The 17,296-nt window shown below is 32.1% G+C and overlaps 2 protein-coding genes across 5 annotated transcripts; one reads left to right on the top strand and one right to left on the bottom strand.

The window, feature by feature from the left end:
• Positions 1 to 424: 424 nt before the first annotated feature.
• LOC100778172 (uncharacterized) lies at positions 425 to 1,866 on the bottom strand. 4 transcript variants are annotated; one of them, XM_041016463.1, is made up of 3 exons: positions 1,217 to 1,853; positions 1,031 to 1,131; positions 425 to 916 (listed from the first exon to the last, which is right to left on the bottom strand). In XM_041016463.1, exons 1-3 carry the CDS (start codon positions 1,634 to 1,636, stop codon positions 814 to 816), a joined length of 624 nt encoding a protein of 207 aa, XP_040872397.1. In that variant the 5' UTR covers positions 1,637 to 1,853; the 3' UTR covers positions 425 to 813. The 4 variants fall into 4 exon arrangements, with proteins under 4 accessions (XP_040872397.1, XP_014631897.2, XP_003528002.2 ...); XM_014776411.3 differs by having other exon boundaries at positions 425 to 892; positions 1,031 to 1,117; positions 1,217 to 1,843; XM_003527954.5 differs by having other exon boundaries at positions 1,031 to 1,117; positions 1,217 to 1,825.
• Positions 1,867 to 12,729: 10,863 nt separating this feature from the next.
• Positions 12,730 to 15,070, top strand: LOC100806525 (caffeic acid 3-O-methyltransferase). The gene is made up of 4 exons (XM_003526719.5): positions 12,730 to 13,194; positions 13,886 to 14,196; positions 14,350 to 14,414; positions 14,580 to 15,070. Exons 1-4 carry the CDS (start codon positions 12,776 to 12,778, stop codon positions 14,880 to 14,882), a joined length of 1,098 nt encoding a protein of 365 aa, XP_003526767.1. The 5' UTR covers positions 12,730 to 12,775; the 3' UTR covers positions 14,883 to 15,070.
• Positions 15,071 to 17,296: the final 2,226 nt, after the last annotated feature.

Genomic DNA, 17,296 nt, shown 5'->3' with positions numbered 1-17,296 from the left:
AAGAAGCTGACACTTGACATTGTACCGAACAGTTTTTATAAATATATAAAAAATATAAATAGATTATAACTAAGCTCGAACCAAGAGTATATATACCCAACTATAATTCCGATTAGTGTACATGGGGGAACTTGATCCATGTCACTCTTATGCAAACGCAAGAACTCGCCCAAAACTAATTAAATTATGAAATGAATCCAATAATTAGGGGGAAATAGAAAAGAAATAGGGAAGGGAGAGATGTGTGACTCAGAATGGGGTTCGGTAATGAAAAAGTGGCGGGGTGATGGAATCGCGATGGCCATCATGACATACATACACTGACGAACTCAATAAACTTCAGTTTTGCCAGCTTTTGCTTATGATTGTCCTCTAATTTGTGGACTAGCAAGTAGCAATGTTGCTTGGTGTTTGACAAGACAAATTAGTTACAACACGAAGCATAGCATCCTTCTTATAGTGCCCAGAAAAAAAAGGTCGTGCGTAAAAACACAAACACACACAAAACCAGTAATTACAAAACGAATTCTTGAAGAACATGAAATATATACTTCAATAGATCCATCCTGCAGCAACAGCTCAAAAATCCCCTAATCCTAGAGCCTAGAGCCTAGAGCAGAAAGACTCTACCACATTCTTTTGTTACTTATCTATATACTATAGTACCCACAAAATATGTCACATTTCCAGACTAAACCACATTGTGTGAGAGTCCCAAATACAATTAGACTCTGCCATGATCATAGCGCAATTCATTACAATCAACCATCCTTTATGGTTGAGAATAATAGAGACGCGCTGGTTGAATTTTCTTCACATTCCTTTGATTCTTCCAGTAAATACCACTCTCTGCATTGCAATGCCAGCCCTTCCAGTCCTTACACGGGGCAACCTTATCGCAAACATAACAATAGCACTGTACACAATCAAACATTATTCACTGTCACAAATGCAAGGTGAAGTTTTACAAGACTAGTACTAATAGCATATATAAATGAATATGATGATAGCAATTAGCTGGTTCAATTACCTTTTCACAATAGCTCTCATGAGGCGTGGTCTTAAACGGGAATTTGAGACACAAATGTCTTGAGTGGGGGTAATCTCTGCAAGCAACCTATGCGGCAATATCTTAAAAAAAAGGGTTTTTTTTTTCATTTATTCAAAACATAGAAAGGAGTGGGAAGAAGGGTTGTAATTTGTATTTGTAATGTACCTTGCCCTTTTCAGCAATGACGGAGACATCATCGGCAGAAGAATCAACCGAGAGGCCAACGGCGGCGTAAGGGTCGAAACCTAGGATGAAGCAATCCTCGGTTTCCTCGAAGCGGCGCATGTCGTCGATTTTTTTGAGACAAGCTATGGCCCTGATGGGGGTGTCGATGTCGATGACATCTTGTAGTCGTGGACGTTTCGAAAGGGACTTTTTCGTCTTCAGATTCACCACTTTGGTGGTGGGTGTTTTCATCGTAATTTCTTCTTCTCTTTCACAAGTCACAACAATCCGCTTAGGGTTAAACGGAGAGTCAAGAAACAACGATGATGAACATAACACAAAATATATAGGGGAGTGGAATAGCCAATCAAATTCAAAATTCTGAATAATCGATTTCCGGAAGAATATGACCGTTATCATTATTTTCTGTTTAAAAAAATTTAAAACTATTGGTCCGCGGCAATCTTTCCTAGTCAATCAATTTATTTTTTTTAAAATGTTTTACTTTTTTTAGATTGGCATAGTCTTTATCATCCAGCACACAGTGATCCTATTGATCCTATTCAGCTTGAAGAGTAGCATTATTTCTTACTTCTGATAAAAAAGATACATGTCATTTAAAATAAATAAAAAATAACATGATCTTTTTACTATTCAAATACACGGATATACTTTTGTAAGAAAATATTGTTTTTTTATTTATGCGTTTATTTTAAAATTAAAAATAATATTAATTATTTAAGGAAACCCTTATTCATTCGAATTGTTTAGGTATGATTTTTTAGTTTTTTTTTTAATTTTAAAAGATCTCTATTACTCCATGACTCCCCAGAAAGTCATTCATTTTAATAATTTTTATCCTTATTTTTTTTTTACCATTTTACACTGAAAGAGTTAAAGTGAATGACATTATGTAAAATTATGGACTAATGGAACACTTAACATTTTAAGGATTAAAATGTCCAACTCAAGCAATTTTGCGAACTAATTTAAAGACATTTTTTTTTACAGTCAATTTAAAGACTTACTCTTGTTCGATTATGACTTAAACTCCACCCATTACATTATATACATTATTTGTATAGATGAGAAGGAAAAAAAATATAATAGAGATCATATTAAAAAGTCAAAAAGTAATTTTAACATAAAATAAGAATATTAATTATTATTTTTAATTTATGTATTCTCTAGTCTCTCCACTTTTTATCCTGAAAATAATGTAGTTGTCTTTTTGTGTAGAATGCATGTTTATACCTAATACTTAAACTTAAGACTACTAGATAAATTAGAATAATCTTATACCAGATAATACACGTGAAATATACATATTAACAATTGAATAATTTTATATTCAATACTCAAACTTAAGACCATTAGACAAATTTAAAAATAATGTTGTTTTTTCAATATACATATTATCATTTTTTAGGGGATGTTGGCAAATATTTTTTTTAGATTTTAAGTTGAAAATTTGTATTTCCTAAAAAGTAACAAATCTTAGAAAAAGAAAACAATATTTTTAAGTTATTTAGTAAAAATAGTTCCCAAGAGGAAGGAGATTAAAATCATTGGTCCCATAAATCTCTATCTTTACTACCACTTATATTATGTCCCATCAATCAAAAAAATTATATAATTTTTTTATCCTTTTAAACATTTCAACCTTATTTTTAATTGATGTGACATAATATAAATGATGGAACATAAAAAAAGACATGTTTATATGATTTCAATTCCAAAAAAAGATGAAAATCTAATTTGTGTTAATTTTTTTTTATTATAATAGACATACCACATAATTTTTTTATTAGATTATTTAATTTGGTGAATTTTAGTCTAAAAGTAACACATGCAAGTAACATTATGAATTATGAATTTAGTCTTACAAGAATGATAAAATGTTATTTTTAGTTTGCATCTTATAAATATAAATATAAATAGAATGAGAGAGAGTATTATGTTGTAAAAAAATGAATCTAAAGACCTAGGAAAAAAAGTTATATAGTAACGATATACATGGAGCCACAACTCCAACAGTATCAATAGAGAGCAGTTGGCTAAAAAAAGATGATTGTTAAAACATCAGAAAGTCCTCCTCCATCTAACAAGTACATTGATTCGTCTCTCAATAAATGTGAGTAAAAGAAACTCTCCGTTTAGCTATATGATATTAGGCGACGAATAGCAGTAATTACACTCCAACTGGTGCATGGCACATTTATCTTTTTCCCCCGTGAGGCTTCTAACAACAATTTGTAAGTCCACTTGAACTTCCACAACTTGCAGACCTTTGGCTTTGGCAATATACATAACCCAATATAAACTCCCCAAAGCTCAGCTACAAGGATGATGTTGTCCCTATATATATCTTCTTAGAAAAGCTGCGAATCCATTTCCATTAATCATCTCAAGATCCCACCACATCTTGTAGGCTAAGTTTTTTTTTTTCAATGTGGAAGTCTGGCTTCATCAAAGGCAATGACATTTTCTTGGCAATTACTCCCTCTAGTCCTTTATTTTTGGAGGCAAAATATATATTAATATATATGGGAAAGATATACATATCCTGCACAAGCTGTACAGTATAAGGATTTGTAGAAGCAACTATCTGAAGCCCCCAACTATCTGAAGCCTATCCAAAAGAGTGAGCCAAAGCTCCAAAAAACCTTTTGACATATCGAACAACCAAGGTATCTATAAGATGCATTCATCCCTTGGATTCATGCACGGATGCACCAATTAGAGTAGAACAGCCCCCGCCAGTGCGCATACTTATAAAGAAACCAGAACCATGTGGTGTCTTTGATCTGAGCTATCCAAGACAATTGCACAATTTTGTCTTTGAAAATAATCCTATTACGCATTAACCAAATGCACCAACAAGTTGCATGCCAGAACATATATCTCATTCTCTTCAAATTTTTCTCCCTAAAACAAAGCCCCATTTACTTTGTTCATAAAGCCCCTATAGTACTTAATATTTCCTTTTATTTCAACTAATTTATGCTCCTAAGAAAAATAGTTATTATATTAAATTTATGAATTATTTATACTATCATTATAAAATTATAATTTTATACACTTATTTATTTCTCATTGTTTGAATAAAAAATAATAAAGTAAGTATACGTATAGAAAAGAAATAATTAATACATTTAAAAATTAAAAAATAATCTTATAAAAATCAACAAACAAATTTTGGTAAAGGAATTTATAATTGAGAACCAAAGGAGTATAAGGCTTAATTTAAATAAATTAATGGGTTTTTTTATAAGACATTTTATAATTTCTAAAACAAAATGTTAAACTTGTTTTTTTTTTCACAAAATGATTCAGTAATTTTAGTGAAAAAACTTATTTTGGATTATTGAACTATTTTTTTGGGTCCCATGATATTACTTAGGATGTAAAGACTTTTGTTATTTTTGTTGTAATAGTAGAACCCAATTTGGGTTCTTGGATTTTAATTGAAAAAAAAATTGAACCTCTCTTTTCTCTCAATGACATTAAAAATAATACTTTCTAACAAAAGTAGAGTTATTTCCTTGGAATTCAACCTTCAACATGGAAAACTCTTAAATAAAAATAATAGTAGATCTAGTAAATAGAGATTTTTGAACTCAAAAGAACCCCTATTAAAGATGTCTTAAAAGTTAAGACTAAAATCGATTAAAATTAATGTTTTTTAATAAGCAAAGATGATTTTATTGCGGTATTAATGGCGATTTAACAAATTATGAAATTCTTATCAATATTTTGTGTGTGTTTTAAATTTTGCATACGATCATGAAAAGTATTTTTCCCAAAAAAATGAAAAGTATTTTTCCACTTTGGATGATAGTCATTAAGGAGGAAAAATCTTAATTAATTCTTAAAACGCACTTTATAATTATTTATAGGAAATCTTAAAAGGAGTTTATTGTATAATTAAAATGTTTTCGAAAAGTAGACATCAACTGTTCTCCATTTGCTTGATTGGTTATTTATCATTTTCTTTGGTCAAAGTTAAGGTCATTAAATGAGACATACCATCATTGGGATGTATTTTGCTTGGTGAATGGCTATGATCGAGCCGATAAAACGCTGTAATTTTTTTTCCAGGTATATCTAATACCCAAGTATCAATATATTATACTTATTTTGTCGACGATGAAAAAAAAAACTGTTCTCCGTATATGTATTGAATACATATATATTCTATGTGTATCATTTTTTTTTTTTTGAATCAGTAAAAGAACACTTTTATATAAATATATGGTACCAGCGGTACCCATCATTACAGAAATATACTGCAAGTGACCATATCCCAGAAGCCAGGTTAAGATATATATCAATATTTCAGCAGATGTATATAGATATAAGTTAACCCCATAGCTAAAGCATCATGCGTGGCACCGGTATCTCAGCAAAGACACACCACACGAACTTTCTATACAATGACAGCCCTCCACAACAAAGCATACTGCTTCACCTCATGTTTTTCACACCCTTAGAAACCCAAACTACATTTCATCTTCCCTGTATCTCCCTAAAAACTTATCAAGCAAGCTGCAGTGTTACTGCACCTCTGCACAAAAGAGAAGTTATAGCTCAAAGATAAAGCTCTAATATGTGTATCTTGACACAGGAATTTTTTTATTTATAGGAATTTAAAATAATATCAGAAATTTATAATAATAATTCAGACATTTTCTTCGACCAATTAAATTAAATTCCTTTTTACATAACGGATTGCCTTTTATTAAAATATATGCAAATAATCGTACATAATAACCATTATCTAATTAATTAAGTACTGTATATTTTAGTTTGAAGCAGTCGTGCTTCCTTCCTCGTATGTGGTGTCAAACATGAGTAAGAAATTCCCAAAGTTGTTGGGAATTTAAAATGTTTGTGGAATTTTGAGTTTATTAAAAGTTAAGAAAATCTTGAACAGTAATTCTTGAAAAGAAATATTAATTTCATGTTCTCACCTTTTTAGATTTATTATTAGAGTCGACAATCAAATATTCACGTGAAAATCTATTTCTTTCATAAGAATCATCAAAATTCACACGGTTAAAAGATGAATCTAATATAAGACTTAAAAAAATTATTTAAAATCTGAAAATAAAATTTATAATTAAAATAAAAAATTTAGAAGTATCGAAAGTGACATACGATGACTATGTGTCCGTCACACAATAATTAGTAGGTTTCAAGCCTCAATCACAGGAAGAAAAAAAAACACTAGTAGGTTCCACCTTTTTTTATTTCTTCTAATTTATACTTGATATCATTTCTTTTAAAAATTAGGTAAGATGTGAACTAGCCTGACGTGGAGATGCTACCAAAACTATTACGATGTTATATTCCTTAACAAATAGGGGGTAAGCTAAAATACTGTTTTTAGTAACTACGCACAATTCATTTTGGGAAAATGCTGAGATTCATAACTTTACTGTAGTTCTGATCTTACTTAAATGGGTGATTTAACCTAATTCTGAAATATGGAAAATCTCCTCTCCTAAAGTTTTTTACAGAAAAATAATTTAATATTATGTTATCATACAAATAATAATAAATTAACACTAGCTTATATAAATATAATTAAAAATTTCAAATATTGTGATTTCTATATAACAAATGAATTCTATTAAAAAAATAGGTTAAAATATAATTTTTGTCCCCTAATTTATTTAAATATGTGATTTTAGTCTTCCTATTTTTTAATTAAAACATTTTTTCTTCATTTTTAAAAAAATTGTAATTTCAATCCTTATATTTTTTAATTTAGATATTTCATCTCTAACTTTGATTTTAATTTTTCCTTTCAATTTAAGATTTGACTATATACTTTTTATTATCTTTTTTAATAAATTAAACTCGTTAGTAATTAAATAGTTTTAAAAAAAACGTTTATCACATGGATAATAAATTTACACCTAATGTTTACAAAGTACATAAGGAATACACCTAATGTTTACAAACTACATAAAGAACAAAATATATAAACATACGTCGGTCAATATTTTAAATTAATAGCAAGAATCAAAATTATAAAAAAAATAAAAAGTGATGGATGAAATATTTTAAAAATATAGACTAAAATTGTGAATTTTTTAAAAATAGAGAATGAAATGTCTCGATTAAAAAATAAAAAAAAATTATAGATTTAAGAAAATAAAAGAAAAAAATTATTTTAATAAAAAAAAATATAACAAATGAATTATCAAATAATGATAACAGTTTTACAAAACGGTTTTAATTGCAACCGCAGCTACAATGATAACATAGTTTTTCGTCATATCAAAGACTACGACGAAATTTTAGCCCTGATATTAATTTGTAATTGTAAACCTTGTGCGCTAATTTTAAGATTAATGATATTTTCTTTAAAAGGAAATTGGAATAAATATTTAAAACCTCAAATTTTCTCCAACTGTCTTTGTACCTCCTTTTAATTAATGAACATGATTTATTTATTTTATTTGAAAGATTTTTTATGACAAATGTCAACTGTTATTTCGTTTAAGTTTTTATTCTCCTTATTGAAAATGGGACATCTACATTCTACGTGTTTCGTAATAGTAGTATGTCACTATTAGACTTTCAACTAATGTACATAAGAGTCTAACCTGTCCTACCTAAGTAGACAAATGGTATTCAATTTCAAATATTCATTTTTCCTATCGTGTTATATATATTGACCAAGTTCTGATACTTCCTACCATTCGTTGAAAATTTTCACCAACTATGCACCACTAATAATAACTCTTAGATAAACCTATGGTGCAAAGTCTTATTATATACCATCTGTACTGAAACTTTATCCTTCTTCTTTCTCCTATAATCCTCCACGTCTCCGGCCACTCTTCCACCACCTCCGACGACTCCGTCGAGACACACCCATCACCACCCACAAACAGCGCCTATCCTTCCTATTCTTCCTCCTTCTCCGCCAACCCCTTCACTGCCTCCGCCCACTCTTCCACCGCCTTTTGACGGCTCCGTTGAGATGCACCCACCACTGCCCCCAAACGCTACAGGCAGCGTTCCTTCCCCAAAATCAGATCCAAGATTGTTTTAGATAAAACAAAACAACAAATCAGATTCACAAAAGCAGTGATGGAAATCAGATGGATGGAAGAAGCCATACTCAAATTCAGATAGCAATTTCAAAATTAATAACAGAGAAGAACATTCAAACCATCAAAATCAAGATGTAACCCAATTCAAAGTTAAAGAAATTGCACAACACAATCAAATGAAAGAAATTGTGGTTCGGAAAAAAAAAATAGTGTACAAAGATTCCAATAAAAACCACTCCTTTACAATTCAACGCACAAAAATTCTATTCCTTTCTCAATCACTCTTTGCCATTGCAGCGTAGGGAGTATTGTGCCATCATGTTTGCATTCAAAGAAAACATTGTTAGGGTAAAGTGGCTGACAGAAAAGTGGGTTTTTATGTTAGGGAAATTGGAGAGAGACTGTGGTTAGTGTATCTTTGAAGAACGGGGCGGAATTTGCAGGCAACCGGGTGTGGGGTTCAGTGGAGTTCTTCTCTCATCCACATTCTTTTACCAGCGGTGGGGGTGCGGGATTTGGGGATGAAGGCGGAGAGGGAAGTGGAGGAGGGTTGGTGGGAGACGGCGACGTTTGTGGGCGGTGGTGGGTGCGTCTCGACAGAACCGCCGGAAGCGGTGGAAGAGTGGTCGGAGACGTGGAGGACTATCGGAGAAGGAAAAAGGTAAGAATGATAAAGTTTCGGTACAGAGGGGTGTATAATAAGACTGTGCATCATAAATTAATCCAAGAGTTATTAGTGGTGCATTGTGGATTTCATATGTATCTAGTATTGTGCATGATAGTGGAAAGGTTGATTCTCGAGGAAAATGACAAAGAGGAAAGTGAAGAGATGAAGGGAAAAAAAGGCACTGGAAGCTTCTTTTTTTTCTTCAAAAATGAAATAAAGCAAAATAAAATATTAGCATTTATTCTTTGTTTAATTTTATATGTCAATTGCACCTACTTTTATTTTACCTTTTGCCATCAATCTTACTAATATTTATCACTTCTCATTGTGAGCAAGATTAAATTTTTTGTGAGTACTAAATTTTTATTGTTAACTATTGATAGTATAAATATGAGTTTTAACGATGAAGTTTTGTACACAATTCCTCTATTTCTTACTTTATTTTTTTTGTTTTTGTCAAACCTTAGTTTTATTTATTCTCTTTGAGATAAATCTCAATCAATATAATTATTAATATTATTACAATCATTTGCAAAACTAATCACCACATACCACTGAAAATTCACAAAATTCATCGCAGTATATTATGTATCCATCACCTCATACTAGTAAAAAATTCTCAAAATTCACCGTAATATGTTATGTATCCACCACCCCCACACATGTGGTATATGCATCATTCATCCAATGTAGAGTCACTTATCAGTGATCGTTCTCAAAATCCATAATTTTGTAATCAACCACCAACTCAAACACATCTTATAGGCCTTCTTTATCCAATATTGAGCCCCTTAGCAATGAAGTTGAATCACCAATCGATCTAGACAATATTCAACTAGATGAGGGAGAACAAAATTCTAGTGGAAAAAAAAACTCACAATATTCTCAGTGACAAAAGATGTGATTCTCGTCCGATTGTGGCTTAATGTGTCAAAGAATTCAATTATATTAGTCAACCAAACATCAAAGCAATATTAGGCAAGGATAAAAAGTGTGCACAACAATGCCAATGTGCGTCAAAGCGGGCAATTTTGTGAAAGAAGTTGAACTCAATTGAAATCTCGGTGGAACAAAATCCACCCTCTAGTTCAAAAGTTTAATGGGTGCTACAAGCAAGCAGATAAACATAGGATTTACTCACAAGATACTCATATGATTTACTCATAAAGATATTATGGATGATGCTTACTGGTAAAAAAATTTGAGGTTGAACATGCTTAGTTGTTGTTGAAAGATCAACCAAAATTCGATGCAGAATTTATGTCAAAGTGTTCAAAAAGAACAAAGGTTTTTGCTGATGGAGATTACTCGTTGTCTTTTAACCCAGAGACATTCACTGAAGTCGAAGAATATGATACCCCATCACCAATGCTCGCCTAATTCGACAAGAAACAACAAAAAGGAAGAGCAAAGGAAAAAAAGCTTCTAACACTCGATTTATCTGACATTGAACGTGTAATGAAAGAGAAAAATGTGAACACATCAAAACTTATTTAGTTAAATGAAGCATAGGAAAAGTGAATGGAGTACAAAATCCTCATAAATGATAGATCTAACATGTCTGAGCAACAATTCCAATACCATAAAAAGTATTGTGACCATATTAGGAAAAAACTAGGATATTAGATGTTTAGTTGTTATGTACTAATGTTTTGTTTGGTCTTTAATTTTAGTTGTGTAGGTTGTTATGTATTTTAAATTCAGAATTTTATGTTTCAAAACTAATCATTATAAAAGCAGTCGTTGGGAAAGTAACCGTTGGAAAACTAACCATTATAAAATTAGTCGTTATAAAACTAGTCGTTGGAAAAGTAGTCATTATGAATGAAGCTATATAAATGTCCAACGTTTCATTATTCTCACATGTTCCCATACAAACTATATAACATTTTTCTTTTCTGATTTCAAACACTTCAATTAACATAAAATGGATTCAAACATCAATTTAGACGAAGCTTCGGATCAAATGATAGATAAGGAATTGAAAGACAACATCGAAGAAGAAATCATTAGGTTGATACTTAAAAACCAACAACAACTAGATTGGCAACACCACTAGGTGTAGGCAAAGAAGAAAAGTGGTACATCGGGATCGTGAGGAAGGTCATGATCGATTGATCAATGACTATTTCTCAGCAAATCCTATGTACACAGAGACTCAGTTTCAAAGAAGGTTTCGTATGCGAAGGCATGAGTTTCTTTGAATTGTAGATACACTCAACAATCATGATGAGTACTTTCAAATGAGGATCGATGCACTGCGTCAAAAAAACCTATTTCCATTGCAGAAGTGCACAACTGTACTTCGTATATTAACTTATGGATCACTTGCTAACAGTGTGGATGTATATGTTCAAATTGGTGAAACCACTGCAATGGAATGCTTGAAGTAATTTGTATCAGGCATCTGCGCCATATTTGGGAATTGGTACTTGAGGAGACCAAATAATGAAGACACTGAACGACTACTACAAATGGAAGTGGCACACAGATTTTCAAGTATGTTAGGTTCCATTGATTGTATGTACTGGGAATGGAAAAATTGTCCAGTTGACTAGAAAGATCAATTTTGTCAAGGTGATCATCACAACCCAACAATCATTCTTGAAACATGACATCACAAGACTTGTGGATTTGGCATGCATATTTTGGCATCGTGGGTTCAAATAATGACATTACTATGTTAAATGGATCTAATGTGTTTGATGAAGTTTTGTCAGGACGTGCGCTCGTAGTGCAATACACAGTGAATAAAATCCAAAATAAATGGGATACTATTTAGTAGATGGCATTTATCTAGACTTTGCTACATTTGCAATAACCATCTTAATGTCACAAGGAGAAAAGCAAGAATTATTTGCACAACGATAAGAATCAGCAAGAAAGGATATAAAACGGGCGTTCGAGGTGCTCTAATCTTGATTCGCAATTATACGTGATCCGACACATTTTTAGGATGCTGCTATAATGAAGAATATCATTTATACATGCATCATATTGCATATCACGATTGTTGAGGACAAACGTGACACATATCAAAATAATATTGATTACGATGGGGTAACTAATAACATGTCGATATTCGAAATATCTTCGGGTGCTCACCTAGCATCAAATCAACATACCTCTATAGGAAGGCGGAGGTTTATGACAAGCAATAACATCACTAACTTCAAACAAATTTGGTTGAACATATTTAGGAACGTTTCAACAAAGAAAATAACAATAATTATATTATGTAACATTTTCTATTTTTCATTGCTATGTTTTTTTTATTTCAATGCCATTGTATTTAATTATCTATTATTATGTAAAAATATATTTTTATTGTTAGGTATTTCCTTTTATGTAATTTTTATTATTTTTTAATTGATGTTTAAAATTTTCTTTAGTTATTCATATTTAATATTTATATATATAAAAACTTAAAAAATGAATTAATTATTTTATTTCAACACTAATTAAGTTATAATAAAAATATATAAATATGTAATTTTTTTAAAACTTAGTATTATTTTTTAATATTAAAATAAAATTATTTATGAATTTCTTAAAAGTAAGATAATATTTTGAGAATCATAAAATATATTAATAAAATCATAAAAAGATAATCAAGAAACTCGTTTCTTAAAGATGCCTATATTACATACGGACGGTCTTTGTAGGCCCTGGTGTGGTGGTTGGGGTGGGGCAAAAGTGTAGGTGGGTGGGCCATTAACATGATTATTCATTTCTCAATATCTTATCATTCTATGCATATATAACCACTTCACTTGGCACCCTTGAGGTCACACAGCTCACAGTTCCAATCTAAAATCAACCATGGGTTCAGCAGCTGAGACTCAGATTACTCCAACCCATGTATCTGATGAAGAGGCAAACCTTTTTGCCATGCAACTAGCCAGTGCCTCTGTACTCCCTATGGTTCTCAAATCAGCTCTTGAGCTTGATCTGTTGGAAATCATAGCCAAGGCTGGCCCTGGTGTTCATCTTTCCCCCACTGACATTTCTTCTCAGCTTCCAACACAGAACCCTGATGCACCCGTTATGTTGGACCGCATTTTGCGGCTCTTGGCTTGCTACAATATCCTTTCTTTTTCTCTCCGTACTCTCCCTGATGGCAAGGTTGAGAGGCTCTATGGTCTCGCCCCCGTTGCTAAGTACCTGGTCAAGACCGAAGATGGTGTCTCCATTGCTGCTCTTAACCTCATGAACCAGGACAAAGTCCTCATGGAAAGCTGGTATTTCACTTTTTCTTACTATCTTTGGTCCTTCTCTGTTTTACTTGTCCATCAATTGAATTGCATATTAAAAAATTTGCTAATTATCATCTTCTCTGCCTTTATGTTCTTCTAAGTTAGAAAATTATATTTTTGGAAGATTGTTTTGTTATGGGAGCAATACAAGGGAAGTTAACCCTGTTTATTGAGAATTAAAAGTTAAAATAAAAGGATCTGTTATTAAGTTAAATTCTATGTATGTATTAATAATTAATAATTTAATACATAACTAAATGTAAGAGAGAATCCTAAATGAAAAGAGAACGAGTCAGTGATTTATAAAAATTCGAGATAAATTAGAATTGTAAAAGTCATACAGGTATTATCATATATATATTTGATAAGAAAATAGATAAATGTTAGATATAGTTTCTTTAATGTTTTTTTAAAGTTATTCTTTAAAGTACAGATCTTCACTTTAAAGGAGACAAATTTTAAAAAGAGAATGTTTGTTTATAGTACTAAAATCGTTTTTGATTAAAAGTAACAAAATATCATTTTGCAAAAAATCTTTTTCCTGTACAAGTTAATATATGTGAGACACAAGTGATAGTTTAAAAATAAAATGAATTACAATGTATAATAGATTGCATGATAAATAATTTAAAAACTTTGTATCATTTATCACTATGACTCGATTGTGTTCTTGTAGGTACTATTTGAAAGATGCTGTCCTTGAAGGGGGTATTCCATTTAACAAAGCATATGGAATGACAGCCTTTGAATACCATGGAACAGATCCAAGGTTTAACAAGGTTTTCAACAAGGGGATGGCTGATCACTCCACAATCACAATGAAGAAAATTCTTGAGACCTACACTGGCTTTGAGGGTCTTAAATCTCTGGTTGATGTTGGTGGAGGAACTGGAGCCGTAGTCAACATGATTGTCTCAAAGTATCCCACTATCAAGGGCATTAATTTTGATTTGCCCCATGTCATTGGAGATGCCCCATCTTATCCAGGTATTTTATGTTGAATCATCGTGATGTTAAGTTTAGAGGTCCTGTATATTAGATCACTTAGCATTGTCAATTTGTCATAAGTTTGTTATTTGAATAATATTGTTTGACTAATGGTTACCTAACATCAAAATTGGCATTGATGTTTTTGAGTAGGAGTGGAGCATGTCGGTGGAGATATGTTTGTCAGTGTTCCAGAAGCTGATGCTATTTTTATGAAGGTGAATTTCATAATCCGAATCCCTTTCAATATTTTACCTATTCTAGAAAGGCCTTTCAAGGTTTTATTTTCTCATAGTCAAGTTTTGAGCCATTACTTTTTGGCACCCCCAATCATGTGCTACTTGTTTATGCTAATGACTTTAATATATCATTTACACATTCAGTGGATTTGCCACGATTGGAGTGATGAGCACTGCTTGAAGTTTTTGAAGAACTGCTATGAGGCACTTCCAGACAATGGGAAGGTAATTGTGGCAGAATGCATTCTTCCAGTGGCTCCAGACTCTAGCTTGGCCACAAAAGGTGTGGTTCACATCGATGTGATCATGTTGGCACATAATCCAGGTGGGAAAGAGAGAACAGAGAAAGAGTTTGAGGCTCTGGCCAAAGGGTCTGGATTCCAAGGTTTCCGAGTCCTGTGCTGTGCTTTCAATACCTACGTCATGGAGTTTCTCAAAAAGGTTTAAGTTCTTTGGCGTGGATTCATAAGTTGCATTTGAGTTTTGACTTTGAGACTCTGCATGTGGTGCTACTTACAAAAGCTTTCCCGGAAAAATGTAAATTTCTCTTAATTCATTAGGAAAAGAATAATAAACAAGTTCAATGTATACTGCCTTTTATATAATAACAAGTTTCATACTGTGGTTTATACATAGTTCGATGTTATCTCTTTAGTGCCATCTCTTTTAATTTTCCGTTGATCAACTGGTATATATTACCAAATAGACAAATACCAATACATACATGTATATGGTAATCAAACTCCACTGACCATAGTTATAATTTTCTTTGGTGGCAAATCCATCATCTTTATGAATGCACGAAACGCTATAATAAAGAGCTAACACTTAGTGAATTGGTTCCTCATTTATGTCCACCATGTCAATTTGGAAGTTGGAAAACTAAAATCACCTAATTGTAATACTAAAGTACCAAAAGTTTGAGCTTGACTTGAGGGACACAATTAGTTCACCACATATAAATGCACTAAACTAGAAATTTGGAGACTAAAATTACAAAATTACAATACCAAGGGATCAAAAGTGCAATTCCCGTGCTAGCATGTCCTCATGCTAACATCAACGTTCAATGGGAGCACATTTGGGAACCTAACTAGTGCAATTGGAACCTGTGAAGACTAATATTGCAAAATTATGATATTTGAGAGATCAAAAGTGTCCATGATAAGTATAACAACGAGTTTAATGTTGGTTGCCGAGGACCTAATACAATTCTCTTTCTTAACCCGGGCTTGAGACCAACTATGAAAAGACAGAGATGGAGTTGAGAGACCAAAAATGTAATTAAGATAAAGAAAATATCCTAGTTCAAATAAACACAATCCGTCCAAGACTAATTTATAGAATGCACACCAGTTAGTTTTGACTTTTAACAACATTACCTATGCTTAGATCGTTATCTCCCTCAAAATGTAAAACTTAATGAAACTCAAGCAAAAATAACATGGCAAAATGGTCAATTTCATTGTTTTTTTAGGCAAAACAAATATTATTTAGGCAAGACTTAACACAAGACGTGCCAAATCAAACTACAATGAAAAAAGTACATAAAAGTCCAGAGAACTAAAGCAAGTACCCAAAGCCAGTTACAATAGGAAAATCAAGAAATATAATGTTGCTCTTTCTTGGCATATTTGCAAAGGTAAAGATTTTGTGTTAATAAAAATCATAGCTGAAGAATGAATCACAAGGTGTGAAACATCCGCAGCACAAACATCATCACAAAAACAAGAAAAAAGAGTGTCTGCTGCAGAATAGATGCAGCACCTAAGCCCATTAAAGTATATATATCCTTCCCCACCTTGTACAATAATTCAATTTCCCAACCCTACAAAAAGATGCCATAATGAACCCGCATCACCCCTCGTAACAATCAAAGTAGAAGAAGTGATGGTCTACTCATAAACAACAAGATTCGTGCTATCATATTACAAAATCACCCCACTTTATCATTAATTCATTATGCAACAAATATATGAAAAGGCCAACAGCAATCTAACCCTTCACTCTAATTACCGCATCCGTTCAATAATTGAGCCAAGCAGAGACAGTAAAAAAATCAGCACGAAAGCCCCCCCACTCCCTGTGTAATTGATCAAAATTTCACCATTGACTATTAAGAATCATAACATCAACATCCTTCCACCACTTCCACAACGCTTTCAACCCACCAATATATAGTAGTTAATAACATCCAATCACCCATCCTCAAGCCTCAATTTCCTTTATGCTGCATTCAGACATTTTTTGTGGATAATCAAGTCAACAGGAAAATGAATAGTTAAACCCATTTCTTGCATCGATCCATTGTCAAGATTTTAGCTTAATCTTCTCCAATAATGCATCCGAATTTCTCGTTCTTGTTGAAAACATAAGCGAGTTTCTATTTCCCCAAATTGACCACACAACAACAGAATACACACCACTTGCCATCTACTAAAATTTAATGCATCGCAAGTGACCAATCCTCTAAGTTGGAAATAATTAACACACGCCTTGTTGTGTAATAGTAATGACTCAATGACCGCCATTTCAAACACTCTGTCCACAAGACCACAAACTTTGAGAAATACTGACATTTAAAAAAAGGGGAGTCATAGTTTGATTAGTTTCTACCTCTTTGTTACATTCTACATACATATTGACATTATTTGGTATAATTAGTCTACGTACCAAATTTTGCAAGGTTGATACCTAGAGATAACTTCCAAGTTCCAAGCATAAAGATTGTACAATATTTGTCCGAGTCTCCTTTCATCTATAAAATTTTAAAAAATAAATCCGAATCCGGTAAAAAGTGAACTTTATAACTTGTATGCCCATTTGATGACATAATAAATTAATGTTGGAAGCATTTTCCC

Source organism: Glycine max, chromosome 6, assembly GCF_000004515.6.
Source record: "Glycine max cultivar Williams 82 chromosome 6, Glycine_max_v4.0, whole genome shotgun sequence".
Taxonomy (NCBI): Eukaryota; Viridiplantae; Streptophyta; class Magnoliopsida; order Fabales; family Fabaceae; genus Glycine; species Glycine max.
This window is presented reverse-complemented; position numbering and strand designations above follow the sequence as displayed.

Bases quoted from the DNA above. Each gene is read 5' to 3' on its own strand.
- LOC100778172 (XM_003527954.5), bottom strand. From the start codon at position 1,636: ATGATAACGGTCATATTCTTCCGGAAATCGATTATTCAGAATTTTGAA. The intron at 1,118-1,216 runs GTACATTACAAA...ATTGCCGCATAG, and splicing joins TCATTGCTGAAAAGGGCAAG to GTTGCTTGCAGAGATTACCC. The intron at 917-1,030 runs GTAATTGAACCA...GATTGTGTACAG, and splicing joins ATGAGAGCTATTGTGAAAAG to TGCTATTGTTATGTTTGCGA.
- LOC100806525 (XM_003526719.5), top strand. From the start codon at position 12,776: ATGGGTTCAGCAGCTGAGACTCAGATTACTCCAACCCATGTATCTGAT. The intron at 14,197-14,349 runs GTATTTTATGTT...GTTTTTGAGTAG, and splicing joins AGATGCCCCATCTTATCCAG to GAGTGGAGCATGTCGGTGGA. The intron at 14,415-14,579 runs GTGAATTTCATA...TTACACATTCAG, and splicing joins CTGATGCTATTTTTATGAAG to TGGATTTGCCACGATTGGAG.